This window comes from Megascapheus bottae, chromosome 5 (genome assembly GCF_031878675.1).
Source record: "Megascapheus bottae isolate mThoBot1 chromosome 5, mThoBot2.hap1, whole genome shotgun sequence".
Taxonomy (NCBI): Eukaryota; Metazoa; Chordata; class Mammalia; order Rodentia; family Geomyidae; genus Megascapheus; species Megascapheus bottae.
The window spans coordinates 36,252,094-36,269,313 of NC_143513.1; the positions used below are offsets into that span (position 1 = coordinate 36,252,094).

The window sequence follows — 17,220 nt, forward strand, 5'->3', positions numbered from 1 at the left end:
TGAGCTAAAAATTCATTTTACTCTGTCTTAATCATTACACACACACACACACACACACACACACACACACTCACACACACACACATTTTGTTGACTAAGATCTATCTTCTTATTCTCATTACATGCTTAGAAATACATATTAAAATTAACTTAATATAGTTACTGGTAGCCAGGTGCCAGTGGCTCACACCTAAAATCCTAGCTACTTAGGAGGCTGAGCTCTGAGGAGCTGGGTTCAAAACCAGCCCAGATGCTAAAGTCTGTGAGGTTCTTATCTCCATATAACCACTAGAAAAACCAGAAGTGGTGCTATGGCTCAAGGACTAGAGCACTAGCCTTGAGCTGAAGAGCTCACTCGGGATAGCACCCAGGTCCAGAATTCAAGTCCCATGACCAACAAAAAAAAAAAAATTACTGGTATTCACATGGCACTCAAGGTATTCCATATGTATTAATTTTATTATATAGAGAGGAAAAGTAAAGTGCCAATACTTGTTTAATAATCATTGATAACATACAGAAAGCTTTTATTAAACATTGTGCCCAGAGAAATATTGTCAATTTCTTTTCCTAAGTAATTGAGACAATTTTTCCAAAGGATAAATTATAATCTCAGTGTTAGAAATAACAGTACTTTTGTCTGCTTTCTTCAGACTACCCAGAGTGGTGTCACAGATAATAAACTTAAGTTTGTGGATGAATGATATGATATTCATCTTACACTTCTTAGTTTTACTTTTTTTTTTTTTGCCAGTCCTGGGCTTGAGCTCAGGGCCTGAGCACTGTCCTTGGACTTTTCTCAAGGCTAGAGCTTTACCACTTGAGCCTCAGCACCATTTCTGGCTTTTTGCTATGTATATGGTACTGAGGAATCGAACCCGGGTCTTCATGCATGCTAGGCAAGCACTCTACCACTAGGCCAAATTCCCAGCCCCCCATCTTACACTTTTTGACAAGGTTTATATCATTGTTATCCACCATTTGTATTGTCTTACAATTTTTTGCCTGTCCTGGGACTTGAATTGTGGGCCTAGGCACCGTCCCATAGCTTCTTTTTCTTCAAAGCTAATGCTCTACCACATGAGCCACAGCACCATTTCTGGCTTTTGTTGTGATTAATTAGAGAGAAGAACCTCACAGGCTTTCCTGCCTGATCTGGTTTTTAACTGCGATTTTCAGATCTCAGCCTCCTGGTTAGCTAGGATTACAGGTGTTGAGCCACCAGCACCCAACTAATGGTTATTATGTACATTGTCCCCTAAGGGAATATGAGGTTGACTATACTGTTTATTAGCAATAACTATTTTCCTTCCTTTTAAAACATTACCATCTTGAACTCAAGAAGGAAAAGCAGAAAGTAGCAATATCGTATTACTAATAAGTTTTCAAATTTGTTCTTCCTATTGATTGTTCAATTAAGTCACTACTTTCAGTGAAATAAGATAGCATTTTCTTTCACATCTTAGAAGACTAGGGTGGCAAACAAAAATGAATAGATGAGTGAGATAAAGGCCTTGGAAATCCTGGAAGTCCCAGAATGAATTGACATTTCTAAATCAATTATCTTGTTCTCTCCCACAACACACCATGCTTACACTCTGTTTAGATTATTGTAACCCATTCATGTTCAAGTATATTTTATTTAGCTAGTGATTATATTCTTGTTAAAGCAAAAATAAAACAAGTAAACCAACAACAACAACAAAAATAGTCAAATATTCCTTTGGCCAGGATGAAAGCAATATATCAATATAGCCCTTATTCCTCATTTCACTTTGTCCACACAACATAATTTCTTTTATTTATTTATTTTTTATTGTAATTAGTAAAAGGGTTACATGATATTTGCCAGATAGAAGGTGCATTAATTCACATACATTGATACCCTTTCTTTTTCAAGTCAAACCACCAAACTCCAGAAGCCATTGGAGTTTGCCCACCTTGTTAATTTAGGGCATCAGTGTTTTCCTTCTCCTCACCCTGTCTTCAAGCTGGTAATACTTCTAGTGATTATGAAGCTAATTAGAATGAAATAGATTGAGAGATAACTTTTGTGCAAATCTTTCTGATCAAATTACTCTAATTTAAATTAAACTACAGTCCATTTATTGACACACAATAATACATAACTTACATAACACATTCCTGGACTCCTTCCCTGAGGGATTTTTAGGAGCCAAGTATAAACATTTTTAATACTTATGAAATACTTGTGAGATAATTATACTAATACACATATTAGAAAAAGTCCAACCAAAAGTTCTTTGTAGAAAACACAATGAACATATACATATATGTTTATACATATAGTCTAGTAGGATATATGCATACATCGAATATATACTATATATGTACCATTATATAATATATATTTATAAATAACTCATATATAATATATTCTGTATATACATACTAGACTATAAGTACATAAAAAAGAATATATATATGCATATATTTACTAGAAAATATAAAAATACATATGTACTTATACATATATACATATATTCTATTTTTCTCAGCATTAATCAAAATACAATTATTTTTTGCCATATGATCTCAAATATCTTCTATTTCTCATTCAAAAGCAGGTCAATCTACTCATTTTTAATTTTTTTAATTTTTTTTTGCCAGTCCTGGGGCTTGAACTCAGGGCCTGAGCACTGTCCTTGGGCTTTCTCAAGGCTAGAGCTCTCCAGTTGAGCAGCAGCACCACTTCTGGCTTTTTGTATGTATTTGGCACCTAGGACTCAAACTTGGATCTTTGTGCGTGCTGGGCAAGCACTCTATTGCTAGGCCAAACTCCCGGTCCTGAGGTCACCATATTCTCAGGGTATTTATGCAAATACCTATAGTTTTATTAGAATATGATATTTAATATTACTCCTGTTAAATACATATAATAATCGCAGCATTTCAAACATGGAGTTTAGTGATTCATAATCAAGTTCACGTTAAAGACACAGAATTACCAGTTATTACATTATCTATCTATCTATCATCAATCTACCTAAAACAGGTATTCAAAGGAAAAATAGAGAAGATAGAATAAATCAAGTGGTCAGATTTTTTTTTTTTGAGATCTGGTACCTTTTTAATTGTCTTCTGAATAAGCATGTCTCCGACTGGCATTAGAATGCCTCCAAATACCGCCAACACTGCCCCAATGACAGCCCCAGCTATGAGGCCACAATTCCGATCACAGCCCATTATTCTTGTACAGGAGATAAATCAAACTGCTTTCTTCAAACTCCCAGATATGGTGCAGGTATGTTCTGTGTATTCTGGTTCTACCATTTGAAATAGATAATAAAACCGAAGCTTAAATATCAGTGCAAAAGGATCAAAGTACAAAGAAAATACACCACTGATACTGCTGGCATTAATGACAGTTACAAATCGGACGTGTTCTCTTTTGTTGTTTGTTTTACCAACCCTTGGCTTTTTAGAAGCTTTTCTTTTTCTCTTGCTCCTAAGTGTCTCACAGAAGCAGAAATAATGTCAAAGGCTGTTGGGTCAAGTTGTTGTTTGTAATTTTCTTCCTGTGGATGATTAACGTACTGAAACCTTATCTAGGGGAAATCATGTTTACACACTATCAACCTCCTTTTTCCTTCAGCCTAGAAGGCTTCCTTGTAGTCTCTCATTTGCTATCTACCTTCGCCAATCACTACCACTTATATCCTTCCAGATCAGAATTTCTGAATGTGTGGTCTGATGCTATCACTAAATGCTCAAATATTATGGCAACAGATAGGGTTCTCACTGTACCTTATTCACAAGCATACAGCAAGATAAAGGTTTTATAGAAATGAAGATGATGAATCTCAGAGAGAATCAATTCTTCCAATCATTTGTCAGCTACCTGTTAAGATAAAAAATTCCAAGTAAACATATTATTGAAAATATGAATAGAAGGAAGAAGGGTGAGCAAATGCAATCATTATATTTGGGGTACATTATATCAAATATGAACAATGTAACTCAAAGTTAGGAATGAGTTGGGGGAATTGGGGAGAATGGTGGAAGAGTTTACATTGATCAAGATGCATTATACTCATAACCTGAGTTATGGAACTGAAAACCCCATGTACAACCCCATAATAATTGTAACAATGACAATAATTCCCCAAATAATTCTAAGATATACTTGAACATCATAATTATAAAAGCAAAGCCGGTTTTCATGAGTTGGGAGCTCATGTTACAAATATTTAAAGAAGAGTATCATTAAAAAATTTCATTGTTAGTAATGACTTTAAATGTTAGGAATTTCAGAAAATCTATAATGTAGGAAGGTTCTTATTTTAATGATAGGTATTGCCTTTCACAGGTCCTATTTTTTTAAATCAATCTACCTACAAGATTCTTTATTTCCCTATGTACTGATTTATTCTATCTCTTCCAAAAATCAACCACTTTTATTATTTGCGGAATCATGACATGCTTAGTGGTAATTACATGAGAATTGGAGAGAAATGGTTTAGGGAAATATTGAATATTATTGAAATAAGGTCAATAAAATACATCATTACTGAGCAAAATTTGAAAACAGGTTTTGAGTATTTTGATTATAAGGACATTCATTTGGAACGAGGTTGGTCTATCACAGGGAGACACTCAAGAACAAGCTTTGAACAACCCGCTATACATTATCTCGATAATAAAAAATAAAATGAAAAAAAGATTAAAAATTGTCCCCTAAAATGACACACTTTTGGGGGTAACCATTATTTCATCTTTCCCATTTCTTGGGATTTCTTTTACCATTATCCTTCTAAGATAGCACCCTCCCCAATCACAGGAACAAACATATTCTCCTCTTCAAAATTCATATGGGCAAAAAAGGCATACGTGCTAACATATACTACATAACAAAAATATGACACATAAGAATTTTTCTGTCAACATTCTACATATAGAAATAAAAGTTATGTTTAGCCACAGTCTTGGGTTTTCTCTCTCCATAGTTTTAGCAGATGTATTACTCTTCTGAATTGATTACTGCTTCTCTCTATCTAAATAATTTTCTATAAAAATATTGCTTATATAAGTAAGAAAAGAACTGTAAGAAGATTAAAAAGTCTGTGTTGCCCTTTGGTTAATCTCATATTGTTACTGTATCTGACTTTGTTACCTGGTATATTGTATATATGTTTATTTGTTTATTTGAAATAGGAAAGGGAAGGGGGGGGAAACAAGATGATTGAGAGGGAGTGGGGGAGGGAAATGGGGACAAAATATGAGAAGGGGTATCAGTGTGTGAGAAGTAATGCACCTCTATCTGGCAAATGCAACTGTAACCCTCTATACATTACCTTGATAATAAAAAATAAAATGAAAAAAAAGATTAGAAAGTGTCCCCTAAAATGACACACTTTTGGGGGGTAACCATTATTTGAATTTTCCCATTTCTTGGGATTTCTTTTACCAATATCCTCCTAAGGTAGCACCCTCCCCAATCACAGGAACAAAAATATTCTTTCAGAGCAGCATCCTGATTAGGTCCCTAGCAACTGAAGTTTGCGTTCCCCCACAAACCAAAGCAAGTGATTTATTTTTATTTAGGAATTTTACTTATTATAAAACAAGGGGAGCTAACTTTTACTAATTGTTTGGGGATGAGATAAGAAGATACCATTTCTTGCCCTTTGAATCCATGCCTTGTGCTACCATGACTACCTTTAATCTGAACTCTCATAACAGAGAGGAGTCAGTTATTTAAGATGAATGAAGACTGATGTTATCAAAGTATAATGATAAAAATCTTGAACTTAGGCCAAGACTGTGGCCTAGTGGTAAGATGCTTGCTTACCATGCACAAAGCTCTGGGTTCCAATTCCTTGGTACCACATACACAGAAAAAGCCAAAAGTGGTGCTGTGCCTTATATGGTAGAGTGCTAGCCACCAGAAAGCCCAAGGACAGTGCTCAGGCCCTGAGTTCAAGCCCAGAATTGGCAAAAATATAAAAGAATCTAGAATTTATCTTAAAACATAGTCTTTTAAACAACCACAGTAATTGTTGAATAGAACACACTGATGTTGTACATGGTATGAAACAATAATCATGTCTGCAAGCTATTGTTATGATCCAGTCTGGCACAACTGAGATTAGTAGATTAGGGACTGAATAAGAGCTCAGTTATCACTCCCGGCAAGCAACAATGAGCAAAACACTTTATGTCTCTATATTCCAATTTGTTTCTATATAAAAGGAGTTGTAAGGTGAGATAGACAGTTTTTAGTGTAAGTATCTAAACCAGATTTTCACTTCATGTTTACATGGAAGCCCAGGAACACACACAATAATAGATCACATGTGGTGATGATCACCTAGAAACTCTCACCCGTTACTTTGTCTCCACTCTTGCCTGACACTCTTCTTTCTCACTTAGGGAGTTTTAGAAGAACTTTGGAGGCTCTAGGGTTTTTTCAGTTTCTATGTGACCATCAACATCATTTTTCTTTATCTAAGTTCCTATCCTCATATACTGTCCCTGAATAAGTTCAAGAGGCAAAAAATTCCTAGAGTATTTGCAAAAAGTGAATTCCCAGAATACCTACCACAGGATCCTGTTTTCCCTTAGGACTCCTGTGGACTCTGAGACCAGATACATTTGAGCTAAAGATAAGACTGGATATTCTTTGCTTTTACTTTAAAATTGAGGTGAGGTGGGGCTGCTAGCTCAGGTCTATAATTCTACCTACCCAGAAGTCTTAGATCTTTAGGATTGTGGTTCAAAGCCATCTCAGGCAGGAAAGTCCTTATCTCCAATTAATCACAGAAAGGCCCAGAAGTGGAGCTTTGTCTCTTATGGTAGAGGAAAAGAAGCTCAAGGAAGAAGCCTTGAGGACAAGAAGCTCAGGCCCAGAATTCAAGCCCAAAAACCATAAGGAAGGAAGGAAGGAAAGAATGAAGGCAGGAAGGAAGGAAGAAGGAAGGAAGGAAGGAAGAAAGGAAGGAAGGAAGGGAGGAAGAGAGAGAGAGAGAGAGAGAGAGAGAGAGAGAGAGAGAGAGAGAGAGAGAGAGAGAGAGAGAGAGAGAGAGAGAGAGCAAGAAAGCAAGCAAGCAAGGAAGAAAGAAAAAAAAGAAATCCTTAGGGCCAAGAATTTGGCCTAATGGTAGAGTGCTTGCCTAGCATGCACAAAGGCTCAGGTTTGATTCCTCAGTACCACATGTAGAGGCAAAGCTGGAAGTGGTGCTGTGGCTCAAGTGGAAGAGCTCTAGCCTTGAGAAAGCCCCCAAATAGTGCTTAGCCCCTGAGTTCAAGTCCCAGGACTGGGAAAAGAAAACTGAAGTAAGATACTATACACAGTCCCACTGATATTTAGTCAAGTTCTCTAGAAAGCAGAAGTATTACATAATATATTTCTGTTGAAGCATATGGTTTAAAATTGTTTATTATTAGCTGGGTGTTGGTGGCTCATTCCTGTAATCCTAGCTACTCAGGAGCCTGAGATTTGAGGATTGTGGCTCAAAGCCAGCCCACATAGAAAGTCCCTGAGATTCTTAATTAACCACCACGAAATTGGGCATAGTGGCCCAAAATGGCAGAGTGTTAGCATTGAGTAAATGGAGCTCAGGTACAGTGCCCAGGTCCTGAGTTCAAGCTCCATGATCAAAAAAAAAAGTTTACTATTGGTGTGTATTGATACAGCAGCAAAGATACACATATTGATCTAATTACTTCAACCATATGCAATTGGAGTAGAAAGGAGATAGATTTTTGTCTAAGTTTCAGCTGATGTAGTATTTACATTGGTATATTTCTAGTGCCCCAGCCTCTTCCACAAGAAAAGGGAAGAAGACTCTGCATTATTTGGGTTCATTTAGTATCATCCAGTGGCTGGACACTGTGTTTGAAAGAAAGTTGCATCTATAATCAAAATTTATCCTTTTGCTAAATAATAAAAAATAAATTAATTTTGTTTAACTGAGGTAGAGTAGAACAACTCTTTTCCTCTGACTTACTTATATGTCCACTTAGCAAAATGTAGTCAAGTAAAATATTTAGTAGATAATGTATAGGTATCTGTATTGTAGCATCACAAAGATATACTTTGTCAAATATTACCATATAAAACATTTTGGTGATAATATTAAATAAATGTATTTATGACATAACAGTAAGCTGTATTTTCATGTTGCCTGAGTAAAATACTACTACTATTATTATTTTGCATTTTATTTTTTAGTAAGACTTGAACTCAGGAACTAGGTGCTATACTTGAGCCTTTTCATTCAAGGACAATGCTTTGTCACTTTGAGCAAGAGTGTTACTTCTGGTTTTCTGATGGTGAATTGGAATAAGTGTCTCATGGACTTTCCTGCCTGTACTGGCTTTGAATTATGATCCTCAGAATTCAGGCCTGTGATTAGTTGATTACAGACTTGATCCACTAGTACACAATATTATGTTTTAAAACATCTAACAAATGTGTACTTCAAACAAAAATAGAAATGATTATTTGTAAAATAATAAAACACTATGCAAATGTAATAACACTACTTGAAATGATACCATTTTATGTTAGTGAACTAAAAAATGTGATTAAATCAAAAAATCAATACACAATTAATTTCTTTGGGAAACAGAAAATAACACAAATAAATGTGAGAGAATATGGCTAAAATTTTCATTAACAATACAATCAGCAACTATGAAGCCAGACAAGGTGACTCATGCCTGTAATCCTAGACACCCAGGAGGCTGAGATCTGAGGATTGAGGTTCAAACCCATCCCAGGCACTAAAGTCTACAAGACTGTTATCTCCAATTAACTGCCAGTGGTGCTGTGGCTGAAGGGGTAGGTCGGAAGTCTTGAGCTGAAGAGCTCAGGGACAAGGCTCATGGCCACAGTGCAAGCCCCACAACTGATCAAAAAAAAAATCAGCAAATATGATTTCCAAGGAAAAGTTATAAATTTTAATCCATTCTATATAATTACTTCTCCCATTATAATATGTTTATTTACCACAGGCTGTTTAATCTATTGACTAAGTTTTGTCTTTTATTTATTGTTAAGATTTATTAATAATTTTGATAGACTAACAGATTTGTACACCATTCCTCCCATAATCATCAAAGAACCCATTATATTTTCTATATAAGAAAATTTTGAAGACTACATTTTAATTTCCATGCAAATTGGTATTAAAGTAATGTTCCTTTTGAACTCCAAAATACTTCACAAATATAAAGCCATACAAGAAAAGACTGAAAAGTCTTTTAATTTTTAACATTTGACACTTCCAGAAAGCACTTCCACTTATTGTAGACTATTTAGGCCATTTATGTTGCTTATAGTTACTCAGTAAAATTAATTGAACCTTGTAGTTTGGCTCTCCTGGATGAATGGAGAGAAAAACTCCTACCACTTCAACAGAAAATTCACTAATTCTGTATTAGGTCTACTGAATTGCCAGGGAGATTAATTTTTCCTTATTTTTTATTTTTTATACAATCTATGCTAATTGCAATTTAAATTATTGCTTTAAAACCCTACATTTTACATTTTAGTTTTGTGACATATTTCATAGACAATGATAAGAAAATTTCAATTACAATAGATATGAATGCTTAGTTGAGTAGATATTTAAAACATACAATGCATCTAATCATGGAGGCAACATTGAGTTTGTCAAAAAAATTGCAATTAGGAATAGAAAATTAAAAAAATAACTAATAAGTATGAAATAGTAAGTATTCAACAATTGCATATTGAATAGAATATTTACATAAGCATTATAAATCATTTATAAAATCTATGCTCATTAAATTGGTCCTTACTTACAAAGCTTTTTCTCCTAATGTAAATCTATTTGAATAGTTTATGTGTAAAAGGGAAATTCTATTATGTACCAAATTAGATAACAAATCATTTTCAACTTTAGTCAATATATTTATAGATAAGCATGTATATTAAGCATCAAAAAGTAAAATGTCATTTGTAATTTGATAAATTTAATAGTATTTATAAATATCATATTATTACTGTATTTGACTTTGTTACCTGATATATTGTATATATGTTTGTTTTTTTATTTGAAATAGGAAAGGGAAGGGGGGAAAACAAGATAATTGGGAGGGGTGGGGAAGAGAAATGGGGACAAAATCCATAAGAAGGGGTTTCAATGTGTGAGAAGTAATGCACCTACTATCTGGCAAATGTAACTGTAACCCCTCTATACATTACCTCAATAATAAAAAAATAAATTTAATTTAATTTAAAAAATTCATCTCCTATCCATTTGGAGACGGAAAATTTCCTGATCTTATTATTATTTTTTAAAGGACTTACCTTGAAAGAAATTTTCAACTATATGCTCCAGGCTTCTGAACACAAAATTCTTAACAGGACCAAATGCTATTTGGCAGAAAAATCTTGTCCTGAAATCTTTACTTCATTACACATGTGTGTGAGAGTTTAAATACACTTAAAAAAATACGTCAGATCCTAAAGTGTGATTTGCTGCCAAATGAAGCAAAAAAAAAAAAACAACAACCAGGAAATAGAAGAAACCCACACACATCTAACTTCTGCTATGAGTCCTAATGGTCTATTTTTGTTGATGACCCATTCCCTATATCTGAGATACTCAGCAGTGTTTTTTTTTTTCCTTTTGGCTCTTTGCCCATCCAAGTAAGTCAGAGGCCAGAGAAACAAAAGTACTGATTACTGAGCCACTCCTAATATATGCTGTTTAGAACACAATAATTATTCCAGATGTTGAACTGAAAGTGGAAAAGACTGGGTAAATTTGGGGGATGTAGCCATACACTCTCACGAACAGGAGGAGTTCCAAAGCCATCTCAAAAAGTGTTAAAGTGTGCTACACACTACACAACATCAATCTAAAATCTGATACTTTGTAAACTATTGGAGACTGTATCAAGCAACAAGAATGACAAACATATGCACAAAGAAAAAAAGCCTATTGTTCTAGATAAGAATTCTTAACCATTTCTCATTTACTCTTTGTTTCTGACAAAAAGTTTCATGAGCGCATAGAAATCACTCTACCAAAAAAGTAATCACCTTAAACTGCTTCTGTCAAAATATGCTTGTAAAATAGCATTCAAATTGAATTGGGATTGAAGGTATATAGTGAAAAATGGATACCCTAATCATTTTCTAGAAGTAATTGTATTTAGAGGGCTTTTGCTTGGGAGTAAGCAAGATCCTCAGTGTTCAGACTCTGCTCTCACAAAGAACTTCTCAGAATCAGACAGACAAAAATCTTCAGAAGACTACATGGGCTTGCACCTAATAGTTTCACTGTAGAAATGCCTCCAGGTCACATGTGAAATAAAGCAACAATGGAAAGAACCTATTTAACTCAGGAAATCATCTTTGAAGCAGTTCTTGTCACTATACTGCTCCTCTCTCTCTTCTGGGGATGTTAGACCCATTTATAAATGGAAAAAAATAACAAATATCCTTTCTCCTCAATCATTACTGTTTTCCTAGGATGAGTTTAAGGACACACTTATTTAAAAATTGAAAGGAAGTCATAAGAATAGATACATTAAGATATTAGAATTTTATTTAAAATTTTCAGTTTACTGAGGGTAAAGTGGAAGCAATCATTACCATCTCAAAATGATCTGTTCTTTATCCTTTAAACAACTACACATTTCAATAAACTTGTGGCAATTTCCTTTTGACTGTGACCTTTTGTTTTTGTCTGTGTGATATTAAGAAGATATTTAATTTAATATATATTTTAAGAATATATCTTTTGTAGATATATCTGAGTATTGAAGTTCCTTTGATATGTTCTTTGCCAGATTAATTTTCATAAATACACACACACACACACACACACACACACACACACACACACACACACCAAAATGACAATTTAGAAATAGATCAGCAATTCAAGTGCAGGTAAAACCTACTTTAAAAAACATATTTTAAGCAAGTCATATAACATTTAATCTAATGACAATATAAATACAATTAGAGAGATGTATTTTAGGAAAAAAATAGGTTTTGAAATGGATACTGACCTTACTTGGATCATTATTTAATCAGCAGCTTAATGCCATCCAACTGTTATGTCTCTGAAAAGGAAAATGTCACACATTCCCTTACACAGTCCAGAGAATCAAATTTACTTTCCCAGAAGCAACTGTCAAGTGTTCAACCCCATAGACAACGGCAGCTGAATAACTTCACATACAAGACTCAAAAAAGGAAACAGTCCAATCAAGTGTATACAGCCATGGATTTTGATGAATATATGTGCCTTGGAAAAAAAGGCTGCAAAGTGCTATGCCACTTTAGAGTAACTAACATTGGATTTACATTTTAAAATGTATTTGCATTTTTAAATGTATTGTTAAGGGATATGTTTTACGCATGGGTATGCCTTGCATTTTGTAAATGCATCTCAGTACTAGATACTTATTAAAATAAAAAAATTAAAGCTTCAATATATTAAAATCAGGTTGGCCACAGTTCTTTGGAATATCTCTCTTTTTTATTTATTTATTTTTTAATGAGGCAACACATCATCTTACTAGTCACAGAGACCTGTTTTTGAAATCTGAAGTTGCTGAGTACTGGTTTTATTGAAATGAAATAACCACTCACATTTTCTTTCTTTCTGAAATATAATGGGTAAAATTTTTGGTTCTGTTTATTCCTACATACAGCAGACAGTTGGTTCATAGGCTTTCTCCTTTATTTTGTACATACTTAATTCAGACTATATTTTGACTACTCAGTTTCCCATTTCCCAATCTTATTATCTTTATACTATAAATTAAGTTTTTCATTCTTTTTAAAATATATTTTTCTTTTTTCATTTTTGTTCTTTCTTTGAATTTAGGTGTTAATACCTTTCCTCTCTTCCTTTCTTTCCCTCCATTCCTCTACTCTTCTTGTCTCCTCTTGCCTTTCCTTGCACCTCTTAATATTTGGTCCTCCCCTCCTTTGTCGATTTTTCTGTTTGTTGATCCCCATTGTTTGTCATTGAACTAGACTGTATCTATAATCATTGAGCCATCCATTTAGTGCAGATGGATTTAAACCACAAGAAAGATTTGTTCTCTGGTTACTACACATGATTCCCACTCTTGCCTTACAACACCCTTGCCTTAACAATGAAAAGCAGAAATAGAGATAGAAATAAGTAACTATGATTTTGAACCTCCAAAATTGGTACCTCACAGTGCTCAGGGGTGGTTTTTGTCTTAAAACTGTGTTCTTCAGTGGTGGTATTTCACTTGTTTTTAAATACACAAAAGGAGAGGCAGAGTGGAAATATCTATATCTATCTATGATTGTGAACCTCTACAGTCTGCACCACTATAGAGCTCTGGGTTGGTTCTTGTCTTAAAATTATATTCTTGTGCAGTATTGGATTTGCTTTCATTTTGTAGTGGGCAGACAAGCCATATAAACTCAAGAAAAAAAAGGCAAGTCAAGGAAACACATCTCTCACTCAAAATAAACAGGCAACAGAAAAGTCTATCAACACTACTGGTAAACATGATGAATGAAAAGTTTGAGAGCTTGAATAAGGCTATAGGTGAGCATAATGAAACTAATCAAAGATTAATAAAGAACATTACGGAATCCACAAAATCAAAGTTGAATTAATTCCAATAAACGGAAAAGGAGTCCAATGGAAGCATAGCCACGCAGCTAAAGGATTTGAGAGAGAGCACAAAAATAAATCAAGGCAGCAAGAAGTTCATTAAAGGTCTAAAACTGGGGTTGGAAGCCATCAAAAATGACCAGCTAGGTGGAAGGAAGATTTAAAAAAAAAAAAAAAAGGAAAGTCTTAATACCAGGTTAGATGGTGAAGAAGATTGAATCTCTGGAACTGAAGAAGGCTTATACTTTATAGAGAAAGATTAGAAAATTATTCAAAACCATTTGAAGAATTGGTATTGAAGAAGGCCTAGAGGAGAAAGTTAATAGAATAGGGAATATATTGAACAGCATCTTCACAAAGAACTTCCCAAATAGCCAAAAGAAATGGCTCATCTATATACATGAAGCTTTTAGAACCCAAAACAGACAAGACCTGAACAGGACATCTCACTGCCACATGATAATGCATACAGGATCAATGGAGAGCAAGGTAATGATCATTAAAACCATCTGGAAGAGACAGGGAGTTTGGCCTAGTGGTAGAGTGCTTGCCTACCGTGTGTGAAGATGGGGGTTGGATTCCTCAGTACCAAATACATAGAAAAAAAGCCAGAAGTGATGCTGTGGCTCAAATAGCAGTGTTTTATCCTTGAGAAATCCCAAGGATAGTGCTCTGGCCCTGAACTCAAGACCCAGCACTGGGAAAAAAACAAAAACAAAAACATTGGGGAGAAGAGAGCAATCACCTCCAAAGGAAAACAAACCTAAATAAATACAGATTTGTCAGTAGAGACTATGAAAATTTGAAGTGCCTGCATTTGTCATGTCCTAAAGACAAATAACTACCAGGAAAGAATAATGTACCTATCTAGGCTCACATTCATAGCCAAAGGGCAAACAAAAACCTTTCACAGCAAGAAGAGGATTAAGTGTGTAAGAGAACTTTTCAATAGTTTTTTTTGAAAAGAAGACTCTGAGTCTTATCTCCATTTATCCAATAATAATCTGGAAGTTGAAGTATAATTCCAATTGTAGACATTATTAAGCAAAATGTGAAGTCAGAGCAGGAGGCCTGAGATCAAGCCTCAGTACACACACACATATACACACAATTTCAGATTCCATTCTACTGAGCCAGAAATTTTCTCAAAGCAATTGCCAGTGTAAAACTAAGAAAAAATATTCATTTAATTCTTGATAAATAAAGATGGAGATTTATGTATACCTATTCTTTCACATATATGTCCATGTGCATGTGTCAGATAAGAACACAGACCTAGGTTATTATTTCTTTTTAGAAGCATTCACCTAATGAGATGCTCTATTTTCTTTATATAGTAAGGAAGGATGCTACACTTGAGAATAAACATAAATATGTACATGCAACTTTTAAAAGGAAATATTAAATATTAGTATAATGGAATATCAACAAAATATTGAAAGGTAAAAATAGAGATTCCTAACATTTTAAAGGAATGCTCCAGGGACATTCTTAAGGTAGAAATGATTACAATAAGTTAGGCATAAACCACCCAGTACAGTGAATCAAGAGACAGAAAAATATTGACTTAAAAGTGAAGAATATCTTACCCATATGTTTAAAGAAGCCCTGGGAGGACTGGTGTGCAAAGAAAATATTAAGCAGGGAACTCTAGGTGTTTATAGACAGATTTTATATGGGCATGTGAGGTCAATATTTAGATCTCATAAAGCACCCTCCCCAAGAAAAAAGCAGGGAATCCAAATTCTTATGTCAACAGTTTGCTAACAGGACAAGTTTCTAAAAGAAAAAAAATAAATTCAATGTTGAAGTTATGAGATGAATCTCAAGGAAATGATACCATCAGCCTAATTTGTCAAAGAAATTGTCTTCATATAGAAGATGAAAAAATATTAGGAGAAAGAATAAAAATATCCAGGAAATTAAATAACTAGGTACCAAAGTATATGTTGAAAGAGGAGGAAAAGTCAATAATTATTCATTCAATCTGGCAGGCACTCATAAAATACTTAACTTAAAAAAGGATTACAAGTTCAACAAGAAATGTACTCGTTACCTTAGATATGTAACTGTAACCCCACTGTTCATCACCTTGATAATAAAAGTAAATTCAAAACAGAAGATTACAAAAAAACTATTCTAATTAATTTGAATATTTGTCAGGCAGAAAGACGTACTTTGTTGTAACTGTAGGTAGGACAGATTTGAATGCTGAAAAATATAACAGACCCAGGCTAGAATAAAGGTAAAATAATTGGTTTGAAAAATTAGTTTACTTACAATGACTCTTAGCTTAGACAAAATGTCCTATCATAAGCAGTACTTTTTTTCTGTTTAAACAGTAACACAGTTGACAGGTGTGTGAAATGAAAGCATTCAAACAAGGGCTTATAATTCTTATGAGCATATGACTTAATGATTTTATTTCATTTAATGAATAAATATCTTAAATAGTTCTTTTAAATCTGTGCTGACATCTGCACCATATGAAATCTATTGTTTAAAGACATGTAACAGGAGACTTAACTTCCTAAAAGAGCTCAAAAAATCTGCCCCCCCCCCAGAGCATTTCCAGGGAGGAAAACCACATTTAATCAGATTTATTTGTAAACTAGGAAGATTGTTTCTAAGAAGTTTGCAGTATAACAGAAGCTTATTTCAAAAAGCACTACCCACAGAAAATAATATGCCCCCTTCTCTCTCTTTCTTTCTTTCTTTTTCTGTCTTTCTTTCTTTTTCTTTCCTTCTTTCTTTCTTTCCTTCCTTCCTTCCTTCCTTCCTTCCTTCCTTCCTTCCTTCCTTCCTTCCTTCCTTTCTTCCTTTCTTTTTCTGCTTGTTTTTGGAATGGGTCAGTATGATCCACTTTCCTGGTAGTTTGACAGTTCAAAGAAACATTTGGCAGAAACCCCACAGTGGCGTGACACAGCAGATCTTGCTAGTGGTTATAAAATGACATGTCAAACTCCACAGTGAAATCAAAGCCTCATTTTCCAATTGGTTTGTTAGTAGCCATAAGGAAAGAAACTCTTCTCGGTGAAGCCTGAGTATCTGTCTTCCAAGAGAGAAGTAATGTGGCTTGCAGTGCTTCATAAAACAAACTCTAAGGATACTTAGAAATATATATTCTCTCTATATATGTAATATATACATATACATTGTCCTGGTGACTGAACTCAGGGCCTCAGTGCTGTCCTTGAGCTTTTCTCAAGGCTAGTGTTCTACCCCTTGAGTCACAGCACCACTTCCAGCTTTTCTATGTATATGAAATCAAGGAATCGAACCTGAGTCTTCATGCATGGTTCACAAGTACTCTACCACTAGGCCAAAGTCTGGGCCCCATACTCAATATTTTTAAAGAATCCATAACATTTAAATTGAGAGCATTTTTCATTAAATGTGTTTCTAGGTTTTAATAAGGCATCATATATAAATAAGTAAATATGTATTTTATGTACACTGTAAGTAGACATATAGAAAATGTGTATTATAGCTATATATGATAAAATTCAAAAAATTCAAAATTACTGTAACCATTGTCCTAGGTGTGTCTTTTTGAAAACTAATTACTTGCTTGGGGGAAAAAAAGGAAGTCACAAACTTATAAGAATTG

General features: G+C 34.3%; 1 protein-coding gene across 3 annotated transcripts in view; it reads right to left on the reverse strand.

Annotated features, from left to right (window-relative positions):
* Positions 1-17,220, reverse strand: part of Cd36 (CD36 molecule (CD36 blood group)) — a 53,486-nt gene that overhangs the window by 30,362 nt on the left and 5,904 nt on the right. The window contains exons 1-3 of one of the 3 annotated variants that reach the window (XM_090332901.1): positions 12,016-12,069; positions 3,769-3,862; positions 3,088-3,287 (exon numbers count right to left, since the gene is read on the reverse strand). In XM_090332901.1, the coding sequence (XP_090189027.1) occupies positions 3,088-3,207 (120 nt within the window). In that variant the 5' untranslated portion in view covers positions 3,208-3,287; positions 3,769-3,862; positions 12,016-12,069. Of the gene's footprint in view, positions 1-3,087; positions 3,288-3,768; positions 3,863-10,300; positions 10,409-12,015; positions 12,070-17,220 lie in introns of those variants that run through there. The other 2 variants (XM_090332900.1, XM_090332904.1) reach the window with 2 other exon arrangements.